The sequence below is a fragment of the Eleginops maclovinus genome, chromosome 4 (genome assembly GCF_036324505.1).
Source record: "Eleginops maclovinus isolate JMC-PN-2008 ecotype Puerto Natales chromosome 4, JC_Emac_rtc_rv5, whole genome shotgun sequence".
In the NCBI taxonomy this organism is placed as follows: domain Eukaryota; kingdom Metazoa; phylum Chordata; class Actinopteri; order Perciformes; family Eleginopidae; genus Eleginops; species Eleginops maclovinus.
In genome coordinates this window covers 26,696,029-26,710,694 of record NC_086352.1, presented here as the reverse complement: position 1 = coordinate 26,710,694, position 14,666 = coordinate 26,696,029, and the positions used below count along the sequence as shown (strand labels likewise).

At 40.5% G+C, this 14,666-nt stretch overlaps 1 protein-coding gene across 1 annotated transcript in view; it reads left to right on the top strand.

Annotated features, from left to right (window-relative positions):
* LOC134863739 (protein kinase C-binding protein NELL1-like) overlaps positions 1 to 14,409 on the top strand; it is a 210,527-nt gene extending 196,118 nt beyond the window's left edge. The window contains exons 17-20 of the mRNA XM_063882394.1: positions 3,583 to 3,776; positions 7,856 to 8,032; positions 8,351 to 8,575; positions 10,162 to 14,409. Coding sequence (XP_063738464.1) covers positions 3,583 to 3,776; positions 7,856 to 8,032; positions 8,351 to 8,575; positions 10,162 to 10,212 — 647 coding nt within the window. The 3' untranslated portion in view covers positions 10,213 to 14,409. The remainder of the gene's footprint in view (positions 1 to 3,582; positions 3,777 to 7,855; positions 8,033 to 8,350; positions 8,576 to 10,161) is intronic.
* Positions 14,410 to 14,666: the final 257 nt, after the last annotated feature.

The following is a 14,666-nucleotide window of genomic DNA, read 5'->3' as shown; positions in this document are numbered from 1 at the left end:
GTGTGTCATATTCTTTATTTGGTTGGCTGTGCCCAGCTGATTCCTCCGAAGGGTTTTGTGTTTGGTTGTTAGACTGTCTTTCATACACTACATGTAAGAGTACGCTTCATCTGCGAGCAGCAGCTTGTGGCTGAATGTGGTGAATGTAGCATGAAGAGCATTAATCCTTCACCAGCGGAGGTACAGCATGTCTGACTGGCTGATGGGGATTTCATTCAGTGGATGCAAATTGTCTGGCAAAATACATTCCCGGCTGAACAGTTTTCCTCTTTCTTGCTACTTGTCTGCATCCAACAAACTTGATTTTGCAACCAATTAGTGTGTTTATTCAGCTCTGTCTATAGTTGTTGCTCGTGTGGCCACAGCATCGGCCAAGTCTAACGTCCACCCAGACTAGGTCTGCCTGCCCGAAACCCCTCATCATTCTCAATTGGAGGAAAACAAAAGTTTATGTTGTGTGTTTACAGTGTGGGCAACCATTGCCAGAGGCTCTTAACAGTTTTATGTAACTGTCTGAAGTTCAAGTTATTTCTTTACTGATCTAGCTTTTCCCTCCATAACATTACATTGTTTAAACAAGTTGTTTAAGAATACACCTAACAAGCTTTTTGAATTTGTCCTGGGTTTAGGATACTGTCTTATGGTTTGGTCTATATCTGTAAAAATCACAAACGCTCTCCTCTATTTCTTTGCTGTAATGCTTCTGCACCGTCAGTACTTTCTGTCTTGTTGTTCTCACAGACATGTATAAACTAAGGGCATACCCTCAACCGCACCGTGGACTCACCTGATCTGTCATGCCGTGATACATATCATGATTTAAGGCCTAAGAGAAATTGGATTTATTAAACACAATAAAAAAAAAGAAACGATGGATAAGGTTAATTTTCTCTTCATAGCATCAAATGACACTTTTAGTTTGACATCTGTGGGTGCACTTTCCAGCTTATTGATGTTCTGACTTTAGGCATTTTACCTTGGATACATATTGTAAAAAACAGATTTTCAGTTATTGAGCACTTACATTTGGGTATTGTTACGACCAGGGATTTGCGGAAAACAACTTCAGATTTATTCATACAACTCCAAAAACGCCTGTGCGTCCAACAGTTCTTGCATAGAACGACCATGGCTTGGCGAGGGGAAGTGGATCGCGGGGAGAGCGCCCGACGCAGGCGCTGGACAGAGTTGTGGCAGCTGGGGTTAAGTAGATTCCTGGGGCACTGGCCAGGTGTCCACAGTTATGTTGATTGGCCTCCTCGGCTCTACCCCCATCCACAGACCTGCAACACACCCGAGCCCAAAAACACCCCCACAGGCAACAGGCTCTAGGGCCGTCACAGTATCTTGAGTGCCAACCAACATCCAAATGTCGGGGCCTTGGTCAGCAAACATAGGATTTTAGCAGCCATTCAGATGTGCCCCCCGTATTGTGTCACGTGTATTAGAATATATACTGCCCCACATCTCTTCATAACCACTTTTGCAAAGGAGTATTATATTTTTCTCGCTAGCCAACCAAAGTAACATGAGCTTTTTTGACAGGAAGGATTTGGAAGACACATTATATTTGAGCCCACTCTGTTTATGTCCTTAACTTTCTGCTGTGCAATGCTGTGCTATAAAAACGGAATGCACTGTATCGGCAGGTAACAGGGAGGTGTGGAAATCAATCATTTTAAATCTGTGACCGTCCCAACAGTTTTCCATCTCCCCCAACTTTTGTAGAAAATAAATGGGCCTGTTGACCGTGTTGAAACACACACAAAAAACACAACATCCAATCCTTTTTAAAATAAGCTTTAGGTTTTCTACTTGGGGGCCTTTGTTCATGCCACACCAGTGGCCCGCTGTCAGTGTCGTGTGGGTGTGATCGATGTCTGTAGGCAGCAGGTTCAGGCAGGGGAGAGCAGAGCTAATGTTGAACGGACTTTCTTTTTTCCTCTAACATTTAGTGAGGAGAAAGAGAGTAAAATGTCATGGCTTCAGTAAAGTTAAAGAGAGCCTATTGGCACAGTATTTAGCTAAGTAGATGCCATCTGTCCCCTCTGTTCATGTCATTTCGATTACTTTGAAGAGTGGAAAAGTGATAAAACAGTTTTTTCCCTTGTCAAATGATAATAAAATTACTTGTTTGAATTATTTTAAAAATGACAGACAATGTAATGTGATCAATAGCAAAAGCTTAACTATACAGTATATCTACAAATCTCCACATATAGTTTATTTTGCGATGCATCATACACAGCAGCATGTGTGTAATAGATGTACAGAGAAGAAATCCTTCACACAGTAATTTACGGGGACTTATTAAGCAAATTACAGAAACTAAAACAGCTGTTATCACTGGAGGGGATAACTGACCACAGCTACCTGTCATTTCTGCTTATACCAACAACTGAATGCAATTAATTTGAAGGCATGACTCGAAGGGAGAAAATATTAGTTTGTTTGCATCACAAGTATTACAAATGTTAAACGTCATACCTGCAGGGCTCCATTATGTGAGGACACATACATTGTAATTAAAAGTAAATGTGCACCACATACTTTGCAAAGGTACATTTTCCCTGGGCATAGGTAGGTGGGTTCATTAGTATATTGTGTTGTTATTTTAGGGGACAGGGTTATATATGAATGTCAAATATGTATGTATGGCATTTCGCTTATTGGTTTTTCAATGCTAATGTAGTCTGTCTTCTTTAAACCCTCAAACTGCATTCACAAGTGCTTGCTCTTTGCTCACCAGGAGTAGTGAAAAAACATAGTTAGGGTTGTTCCTAAGTTTACATCCCCTGCTATAGAAGAAATCAGAGGATGAAACCCTCTTTATTAGTCACATACATGCACACAGCAGAGCACACACAGTGAAATTGGTCCTCTGCATTTAACCCATCCTAGTACTAGGAGCAGTGGGCAGCTATCGTGCAGCGCCCGGGTAGCAATGGGGAGGGGGGATTGGAGGTGTCCGGTGCCTTGCTCAAGGGCACCACAGCAGGGCCTAGGAGGTGAACTGGGACCTCTCCAAGTAGCAGTCCACTAGCTAGAGACGCTACACACAGGTGTCCTCTGATTGGTTGCAAGTCGAAAGGTCAGTGGTAAACAAGGACAAAGTTGATATAATTTTACTTTGAGCACGGCACTTGGCAACATTTTCGTGCCCTATTTGAGCTAGAGAAATGAAACATCCGCAGTACTCGAATGTGGCAATCAACTCAAAATGATTTTGTTAATTTTAGCCACATATTGAAAATAGCTCATACTGCAACACATTTATCGTCAGTTGCAAAACACTATTTATTGGGCTGCAATATCCTTCCCTCTTTATGTTGTATAATTTCACAACTTCATAAGATTTTCATAGGCAAACCTGTTTGGTATTTTCATATCGATGGAGGTGTTTTCTACAACAAGCATCCTGACTTAAGCATACATGTAAACATTCAGTTGTTGAAACCGTTTTGCTTCTTTTTCTTTGTTGTTTTCCCAAAAAGCTGGATGTATCTTGTTTTGTATGTTGTTTCTAAGCTGAAGAATGGGACTTGTAAGCATTTATTTACCTGCCTTCTCTTTTTCTTCCAGACATTGATGAGTGCAGTTTGCAGACACATACTTGCTGGAATGACAGTGTGTGCGTGAACCTCCCAGGAGGCTACGACTGTGTTTGTACGTCTGGTCCAGGCTGCGGTGGCGACTGCCAACAGGAAGAGGAAATCAGACGCAATGGAGAGGATTGGAAACCCAGCTTTGACCACTGTGCCATATGCTCCTGCAAGGTACAGAAGATTTACACAAACATACAATTTAATTTCTCTTGGACTTTGTTACAATCAAGGGGGAAGGGTGTTATTTCACAGTTTATAGCTCCAACTTCCGACACTCAAACGACCAAGGTGAACGAGAAGAAAAAACATGACTGACATGGATATACTAAAATGTATTTGCAAGTGTACATGCAGGTAAGCTCTCAGCAGTGCAGAATCATTAAATTTTTTATTTTTGCCATTGTTAACATTTTCCAGAATCGCTTTTATGCAGAGAAGATAACTTTCTAAGTGTTTTACCTTATCCCAGATCCCGATAACAGGTTTCGCAATTTACTAATAGATCATACTTAAAATACACAAGAATATACTTTGGTTCATGAATTGCTATCCAAAATGTGAGCTTCAAAAAATCATTCACTTACTAATGATCTAAAGACCAGTTAAAAAAGAGAAAGGATCCATTCATTCTCTCTTTCTTTTTTTGACAAGTTAATTACTTTCCAGTCGGTGATATCAATTTACCTATTTTTTTTTCATTCTTATGCATAGAATACATCTATAATTCTAGAAAACCCACGAGTACTTAAGCCCACTGACTTTAAGGCAACACTACATATGAAAGAAGGAGCAGACAGAACTGACACACAAGAAAAGACAAAGACTTAGAAATGGAAGAGAGACTGGAAGAGTTATATAAATTAACAATGAAGAGATGAATGATTCTATAAAGAGAAATAGAGCTAAGAGGGATCTGGAGAACCCATCAAGCTTTTTTTTTCTTTTTTTCTTTCTCATGTTTGTTTTTCTTGCATATTTTTGCAAACTAAAACAGTTTTCTTCACGCGAAAGGTTACTTAAGGTGAGGACAACTTGGCGTTTGGTTGTTGTATGGATGGTTAGGTGATATGATATCACTGGATTAACCAAAGTAATGGAAGTCTGGATACAAAGCAACATCACTACAACAACATGTTATGGGTTGGACATTGGTGATAAACAGTCCAACTGTTACCAGATAATCTAAGATAGTCTACGAAGAAGAATGGCAAAAAGTAATTGCAGCAGCAATAATGCAGGAAAGCTAGTTGCAGTGAGCTACGGTAAGCAAAAAATGGTCAAAGTTGAACTGGGAAATGCAGTAATAGATTTTTGCAACAGACATATTTGAAAATACCTTTATTCTAGTCCTTGGTTTTTTCTTGCAAATAAGTTTGAGAAGACCTTGTATGATCGTCTGAATACCCATGATTCCAGGACTTCCTTCTCATGTTGTGGTCTTCCCAGAGCTCAGCAATTACCATAGAGAGAACAAAGATATCACAAGTGATTGGAGGGGCTGCCAAAATGTCCCAAGTTGTTTATAAATCAGAATCATTCCTCTGGTAATCTTTACCATATGCACTTGATTGTGGTTAAATAATTAGATGGCTATTTTTTGAAACAAACACATAAAATACTACAGTTTTGATCTTTACATCAGAACACTACATTTAGCAGCATCAATGAAAAAGCTCCTCATTGCTTCCATCTGTTTGTCGTTAAATTCAGCTAAATGTGGCAGCAGGAAGGTGAGATATTGATCAGATTTTTATTTGGGAAGGTGAGGCTCTGTGATTGAGATTAATAGGAAGCTGACACAGAGGTTTATTTAGTATAAAATGATGGATGATGCCTCAATGACTCATAAAATTCAAATTCACCAGCAGGAACAAATATTATCATACTTGTGTATCATGAGCCCTCCGGTCATGTCTATTTACCTGCTATTCACAAGGGGATAACATGATAAATACACAAGAGCTGTTCCAATCAAAATAGACCCAGTGTGTGAAGATAGACGGAGGTTGAGCTATTGTGGTTTGCGTAAGACATAGAAAGGGGTAATCAGGGTCACAAAGTACAGTAAAGTTGGTGATTCACAAGAAACTTTCAATTGGTTTGTTGCCCATGAGAGCAGGTTTGATTTGTTAGAAATAATTGACATTTATGGATTTGAGACAAGGCAGAGGTGCATGCGAGGAAAGACAGTAAGCAGAAAAGAGTTTATACAAACCCTCCAACACATGACATCAAAGGTTGAAATTTAAGGGCAAAAATCATCTTTACCAAACTTTTAACTTACCAAATGCGAGGACTTATTCTACATTTTTAAAGAGAATGTCATCTGTGATCATAAAGTTGTTGTCGTCAATAAAGCCGACTCTAAAACTGCAATGATGTTGTTCTGGTTAGCACAACAGTGCAGCTTTAGCATTCATGCCTGGTCTTATTCCTGTCATTAAAATTAATAGTTTGCCTTCATACGTCTTGCCGGCACAGTAAAAATTGCGGTAATTTTCCAGCAAGTCAAGGGCTGTAACTGTAAAGACCAAGGCCATCAGTATAGCTACCCTGGGACTGAGCGGTTCCTGTAGCAGGACAATATGCATCGGTAAAACATTGGCTCTGTATTGCCCTTTTAATGTTATGTGGAATGATTTTATGGCTCCCATACATTTTATAACAGCCATTTTATGTAACATTTTTCCTTCTCACTAACGATGTCGTACCCGGGCCAGACAGTGCTGGCTGTGGTGAGTAAAATGGACCATAAACTCCTCTCTGGGTAGAGACGCAGTGCCAGGGACAGGGCGGTTTCGAGAAGCTCTGGCAGGTCCTCTACATTTGACTTTGCAATTTGGCCGAGACTCCAAACTTGTATCTCATTTATGCTTTACTCATTGCTTTGATGAAATGCTGTGATTTTAAAGTTTCTGCCAAACTATTTAAAAGCTCCATAGATATGCTGGCTTGAAATATCTGCCCAAATGACCCAGTGTGCAAAGTTTTTTAAGAAATACTTCAGCACTAAAATGACCAGTTGTATATCAAACACTCAGGCCGTGTTGTGTTACCTTGAATTAATGAAGGATTTTTTCGCATACCTCCTCTGTGAACGCAAGATACAAACATTTGGAGGCCGCATTCACAACAACAACAGGAGTCTTATTTATTTTCAGTCGTATATGCTCACTACGTCCTAAACAAACAAATGCATTTTCTCGAAAATCAAACTATTTAAAATAACATGTGTCCAATAATTGACATTCAATGTATCAACTTATTAATTCCCCCAGATTCTTCATTCACCATGAAGGAATGTGACAAAACACACATTTTCTTTCAAGAATTAAACAAATAGAGAGTAATTGATACAAAAATTGTGTTTTGGGAGCGTAAAATTGCCTCTCCCTAAAAGCATCTGAGAAAGGTTTTAGATATGCTCCGCGATCATATCCCTAAGTGTTGGATTTGTTTGATGGGGCATTCAGTGTTCTCCCCAGGATAATACTCTTTTCAAAGATGAAAAGGCTCTGATAAGATATTCTGGGCCTCAGGGAATCCTTAAACCTTTCACTTATACCACACTACTGGATCTTTCAGTCTCAACAGCTCTTGAAGGCAGGGTTAACCACTAGGGATGAACAGTAAAGAAATGTTCCCACGGGTTAAGAAGCTGGTGACAACATCTGTGTCACCAACTCGACTAGATATTTCACAAGAGATATACAGAGCTTACTTTTATCTTGTAAATTGTATTTCTTTCTGTTTGGTTTTAGCATCCACCGTTCCCCGTACTGCTTCACACAAAAAAAGCTAACTTCTGGCCTTCTCAGTGACCCTTTTAAGGTTACGTTGGGTTCATATCCCAAATATTTTCAAATAGTTTGATTGTTGCTCACTCCTTTTTGACACTTCAACTTTCAGCCAATAATTGTAGTGTCTTTATTCAGACTTTATATTCATAACACACTTATTTGACAAATTACAGTTCTTTATTTGATAAACTTGTGAGCTGAAATGTGCAAATTAACTAAATTGTATTTCTATTTTAAAAAAGCATTAATGTAATAGGTGTAACTGCTGTAACAACAACTTCCTCTGCAAATATCCTTACCTATTCAAAGATACAGAAAAGATTTACAGCCATGGACATCAGGCAAAATACGCGTTTAAGTCTTTTTTTGTGCTATTTCTGTGAAGTCAGGCTACAATCAGGGCTTGAGTGTGTTCACCCCCTGATGTTGTGACCTCCCTCTGATGTGCAGGACGGGCAGACGTACTGCAGGAGGAGACCCTGTGACTGTGGAGACCCAGACGAAGATCTGTTCTGCTGTCCCGGCTGTGACAACAGGCCCAGCAGCCAGTGCCTGGATCAGAGCGGACGCACACTCTATCGCAGCGGAGCATCCTGGCTCTACGGCTGCCAGCAGTGCCGCTGCATGGTCAGTACACAGATAGAACTACACACACTCAAACATGTGTGAGGGAAACGGCAATGAAAGCTGTTCATTTTGAAACCCTGCGTGTGGTTTGTCAGAATAAACAGATCTGTAACACGAGGCTCAGAGCTGGGCTTTGTTTGTCTGCTTCTAATTCTGTATGCACCGAAGGCTTGGATAATTATCACCTCTCTAATTAGCGATGTGGCAACAAATCAGTGTGAGAGCTGTAACTGAAAATTGCCTCATCAGCTGAGTCACACAAAGTAATCAACACACAATAACATTCATGCCACCTTTGTCTTTCTTTACCTCACTCAGGAGGGGGAGGTGGACTGCTGGCCTCTGGTATGCCCCATGTTGATGTGTGAGTACACAGCAGTGGCAGAGGGCGAGTGTTGCCCGCGCTGCGTCGCAGACCCCTGCCTGGCAGACAACCTGTCGTATGACATCCGGCAGACGTGTCAGGACCCCGCTGGTGCTGTCCGCCTGAGCGGGGACACATGGCATATGACCAACTCACCTTGTACTAGCTGCAAGTGTAAGGTAAGTTAAAGCAACAACCACAATGACGTTATTTGTCCAACTGGTGTTGATATTTCACTTGTTATTGTTGGAAAAGGACAATCGTTTTCAAGGGGGTCCTCAACAATGACATTTTTTTTTTTTAATTACTCCATTACCCTGTTTTTAAGCAGAAAAGGTTTTATCAGCTGATCTAAATGATGTCCATCCCTGCACTTAGGCAAGTGTAAATATAGTGTAAAAAAATCTCATGCAGCTACTTGCATTTTATTCTGATTATGTCATTGAAAAAAATTGCTCTGTAGCTGTAGTGACACAGATAATGATAGGCATTACAGGTCGTTGGTTCTGAAGAAATGTGTTTACTGTAAGCTGGAAACTGTGCTACAGTGAATTTATGTGTGATGGAACATTCGCCTTGTCTGTCTTTTAAGATGATAGCAGACTCAATTTGATTTGCACGGATGACATAAGGTATATTAAGTCTTAAAATGGCATATTATGCAGATCAATGTGTAAGGAACATGCCACTATAACTCAGATCATCACATAACCATAATTAATATCACTAAATTATTTGAGCGTAACAAATAGTTATAACCAGCAGCGGTAACTGGTGTGCTCCCTCTTGCTGGGGTCACAGCAAGTGGTAACAGCTACAGTCGGAGCTCAGACCTGGTATCAGCCACTCTGCTCTCAGGGTGCTGCATCACTGTTTGTAAAGACAGAGATTTTCCTCTGAGCAGTGGGGGAGCCGCGCTTTCAGCCAAAGCTGAGGCCCCCCATGGTAAGAGGGCACATGCTCCAGTAGCCTTAACTATTCTCCTTGCCTTTAAGGGTCAGTTCATTTAACATGAATGTTAGAATGGCAGCTTTGTCTGCATGATGCCAGATAAATGCATTTGAGCTACTGTTCCTGTATACAGGGTTACATATTGCTTCATGCTTATATTGTTTGCCCAATTTGCTGTTGATGTTATAATGCAGGATAGTTCCATTATTTTGTGTCTGTTAAGCTACATGCAGCAAATGTCTGCAATTTATATGTTTAATTACATTTACATTGGCCAACGGTGCCATGATGTAAATAATATACATGATTTGATTGATTTGTTAAGTCCTTGTGGGTCAACCAACCTTTATGAGATTCTCTTACCTCAATAACCTTATAGAGGTCTGTATTTTGAAAAACAGTAATATTAAATGTATCTCACTGCCAGTGACAAGGACAGTGAATGTAATGCGACAGAGTCTTTTAAGATATTGATCTCTGGGGTTTCTAAGTAGAAAAGTTCAATTTTTAAAAGTCGCCCTGCTTGGAGGTACAAGAATATCTCATAACCATAGCAGATAATAAACTGAATGAGTAGATATAACTAGTAGAAGATAACTCTTTGCCTTTTATAAATTGTGTGCACTGACCCTTAAACTAAATTATAGACTTCATTTCAACCTCTATCTTTATTGAGTCGAAATATTTCAAATGATTATGGCCAGGCAGACTGAATCGTGTTATTACATGCAACATTACTGCAATTATAAAACACTGCAGTATATTTAACACCCTCTATCTAATCTTTCCTGTCTTTTCATGCTGCGGCGCTCAGAATGGGAATGTTTGCTGCTCGGTGGATCTTGACTGCCTTCAGAACAACTAAAGCTCTCCTCCTCCGTTCCTCCTTTCACTGCCACGCCCCCACCTCCATCTGATGAAGCTCCCTTTGGATTCATATAACAGACTCACGCACACACCTGTGCATGCCAGTGTGTGCACCAAAAATACAAGCATGCACTGGAAAAACTGGGGTGTTAAGGCTGTGCTTTTATGCCATGACTCAACAAACATCTAACGTGTGAATGTGTGTGTGTGTGTGTGTGTGTGTGTGTGTGTGTGTGTGTGTGTGTGAGTGTGTGGGTGTGCGCGCGTGCGTGCGTGCGCGCGTGCGTGCGTGCGTGCGTGCGTGCGTGGCTCAGAAGGAGACTGAGGCCATAGTTTCTCTCACACAGTCACTGTGTTTTGTATATGTCTTTTTGTTGTTTCCCTTTCACTAAATGTCTTGAGGAAACATGTTAAGCATGTCTCAGACCTGAAAACAGAGACAAGCATCCGAGTGTTGTCGTAAGGGAAAGAATTCAAAACTGAATAGACTGTGAGATGTTCCGGTTGTCCGTGTTGCAGAATGTAGAAGTTGTCATAAAACATTCATCATTGTGGTAACAAAAAAGTAATCGACCCTCATTATATATGGTTTACTGCGAAGCAGGAAATTGGTAGATGGGGATATCACAGCTTTGGGAAAGCTAGAAAATACCTCATCTGTATTTAGATCTGTTTATCACCCACATTACTCCATCCACACTCAGCAGCTGTCTGCTTTTTCAACTTCAGGGACGGGATCCTGCAATGTCTATGTGAGTAAATGTCACATATCCAAGGGCAAGGCCTGTGCCAAATGTGAATGAACCTACAAATGTGACTATGAAATTCCTGGAATCGGGGACTCTGCGAATGTTTTCATTGCAGCCATCAGTATCCCATTGTGCAACAATAAGAGGTCTAACGGAACGTTAATTATCATCATACTCATTTTAGCTAGGCGACTTGCTGGGGTTGAATTAATTTGCCCTCAAAGTACAGATTCTGTCTGATGCGTTTCATACTGAGGCCTGTGTTAATATCAGGGCCATAGGCTGAAACGCTTCCTTCTCATAATGAAGTTCTCAATTCCTCATGTGTTACTGGTGCTTTCAGTTTTAACAAGCAGCACCTGCACGCATCGTTAGTTTTGGTCTCTCTGAGGCAGATCATGTCACCGGGAAAAAGAAGGTGCAGTCTTGACGTTTGCTTTGAATGTGAAGACCATCAAGCAGTGATTCAGTGTTGGAAATGGGAACAATTCCTGTTGAGAAACCATTTAGGCTTTTTTCTTCTCTCATGTTTGGTGTCTGAAAGTGTTCACTGTTAACCCCATTTGTAGAATCCATTGTCTCGCCCCTCTCTGTGATTGCACCCCTGAGGGTGTCTGTGTTTATTTCAAATAAACCCCAGCCTTCAGTTACTTTAAAAGTTCTGCCTTTGTGTGTCACATCCATCAGATGATCCAGGCTCTGAATTAGCTGTTGTCAGTTGAGCCATTAACGCTGCTGTCCCTCAGCCTCAGTGTCTCCTCTCTGATGTGATTGACTGCTAGATAGCCAGTCATAACAAGTGATGATATCAAAAGCATGTGTAAGCAGTTCAATGGTGAGCAACAGATCCCTGCAGGCTAAATGAAGCAGCAGCCAAGGCTGTTGTTAAAATCTTCAGAGCTCGTGAGGGTCAGACTTCTCCGCCGTCTCTCAGGGCTACTTAGCTCTGAACCAGATGGCGCACACAGAGAGGGGCAGAGAGAGAAACATACCAAGAGAGAAAGTGCAGGAGGGTGGGTGTAATTAAAGCCATGTCACGCAGGCCTGGATTTGAGTATGCCAGGAGGTCTCCAAGTGTTGAATTTGTTTACAGACAGCCAGGCTTAATAAGGCCGGAGAGTCTGGGGCATTTCACACTTTCGTAGCTCTGATGCTGCAGTGGTCCCCCGCCCTGTTTTCACCCCTTATCCATTATCCTCAAGCTTGTCTCGAAAGGCGCTAACGTTTCCCTCAAGTGTCGTTGTTATCACCATGTGTGTCCATCACTGTCTGGTTTTTTTTTCCACCACAGACAACCAGGGGGCAATTCGAACGCTGTCTCAAAAGTTTGTTAAATGAGAACAAACTTTGAAATGCGAACTACGTGTGGGGGCCATGAATTATGCTTCAGCCATGAAATGATTACCTGATAACAGCGTTGTAGATTTCGGGACTTTTTTTCCTCTTCCAGGAGAATCAATTTGCTGCCTCAGAATGAAAAACTGCCTCCACAGATGTAGATAATCCTTCACAGTGAAAATTAAACCTTTATTTTGTTTCATAAAAGATAATTTTTTTCTGAAAAGCAAACCAGCTTGAGTTTCTTAACAGTTATAGTATTCTGTATCAAAGTCAGGGACACTGGGAAACCTAGCACACCCACACTGAGACATTTTTAAGATCTAGGACAAAGTCTTTGAGTAGGCATGGAATTCACACCTGTGCCCATCCCACCATGTAGTTTGTGTGGCTATAAAACTTATCATGACCCACTAGCTACCAAATCACTCTATCATAGCCATAAACAGTGCCTATGGAGCACCTTTAAACTAGTCTAAGACAAGATTAATGAGCATGCCATATCTCCCTAGAGGCAGGAAATGACTAACTTCTACAGACTCCTCAAATGTTATGGGTCAATATCACAATCATTTCCTCCGGTAAAAGATATATGTAAATGAAATAATCTTGTCCTTTTCATCCCTAATGTGAGTTCTGTTGTGTCATCAATGCCTGCACTAGCTGTAAAGGAAAAAACATTGATGCATTTTTCTGGAAATTAAACCATTGTCAGACTGTTGGTCTTAGGAGTTTAAAATAAGTCTCCCCTCTTCTACGTCATACTAGATTTAGCTTTTGGTCCTCTTATTTTTTTGGTCGACCTTAGTGGTTAATTCACAAAACTTTGGGAAAGTTGATGCTGGTTGTTGAACCTCCGGAGGGGACAGTTGCATGCAGTGAGGTGTGCCGCCCCTCTGACCCCTCAGTCACAATGTCCTTGTGTCCTCTTTGTTTGCCACCACATCTGTTTGTGTCTCACTTGAGCATTCCTCCCTGTTCTATCCTCGATAGTCACTATGCCTCTTGTAAAACTAAAAAGGTCAACTGTGCACAGAGTACGGAGACACAAAAGAAAACCAAGTGATGTAAATGACATCTGTACCCATCAACACAGCAATCGAAAGCAGACATTTGTACAAAGGTCCACTGAAAACAATGTTTTTAGATTGCTCTGTTGATTGATTTGATATGAAATATGATGACTACTGTAAAACACTATTTGCAAGTCTGTGTGTAAATGTTTTTACATACTGACAATATGATACAATTATACAGTTTTTTAATTATCATTGTGTTCATGAATAATGTGTTAATTTCAGTGACTACTTTTCTTTTTGTGGGATAGGCTCTGTTTTGCTGTAAATACTGTTTAAAGTGAAGGGTTCTGTAAAGAGAGTACGACTATGTGAATAATTCTCACTACCACAGCTTCTTAGGATTTGAGAGTTGCAAGTCGATTATGACAGAGAAGCAACATTTCTATTGTTTTTACTATTTCTTTATTTTTCTATTCTTGCCTTAACCCTTTTAGAATTGGTCATAGTTTAATGTCTTTTCACTGTTTGGCAACATTACACAACATTATGTATTTGACTCGCCTGTGTATGTACAGATTTCTGATCAGTGTGTCCCAGAATAAAATCAGAAGCTAATTTTGAAATACAGATAAGTGGGACCAGCGCCAGTCCAAGGAGTCTTTGCAAATGGACGAGGAGCCCAGGCGGACTTCAATTCACATGTTTTTATTTTTCCAACACATGTCTGTATGAACTGAACAGTCTTAATAAGAGCCCGACAAAATAGAACTATGTACACATGTAAAAAAAATCTGATATTGAAAATGACAATGTTGTTCTTGACTCAGTTCCTACAAAAAAAAAAGCAAGCCATTGTGTTTAATGTCTGACTTTTTAAAATAAGCAGTTTTGGACCTTCTAGATCCCGGTGTGCTTGTTCATGTTTTGATAGAGAAACACAGCGGAGGAATCCTCCAGGTCTGTTCATTGTTTCTTCTCCAGATCAAAGTGGCCAACCTTATTGTACCCAAAGGGTTAAGTGTCATTTGACTTGAAGACTGTGTCGTGATAAGAGTTTGCTGTTAATAAATATTTTAGTTGTTTACTTTATTTGGTCTCTTGCTTCAGAGTGTGATGATGACTGCCAGAACAGATACTGTATATGGCAAGTCGTTGAAGGACGCTTAGATGGCTGGCCATCACGCCATCCACAGGACGCTTAAACAAATGCAATGTTTCCAACTAATGAAAGTCAATCCCACCATTGTGTGGTAAGACTTTCATGTTTTTACTTTTATCAATACTGCTGTTATTTTATTTCCCTCAGGAAATGTATGAAAGGCTGCGTTGCAGTATGATAAGTTCAT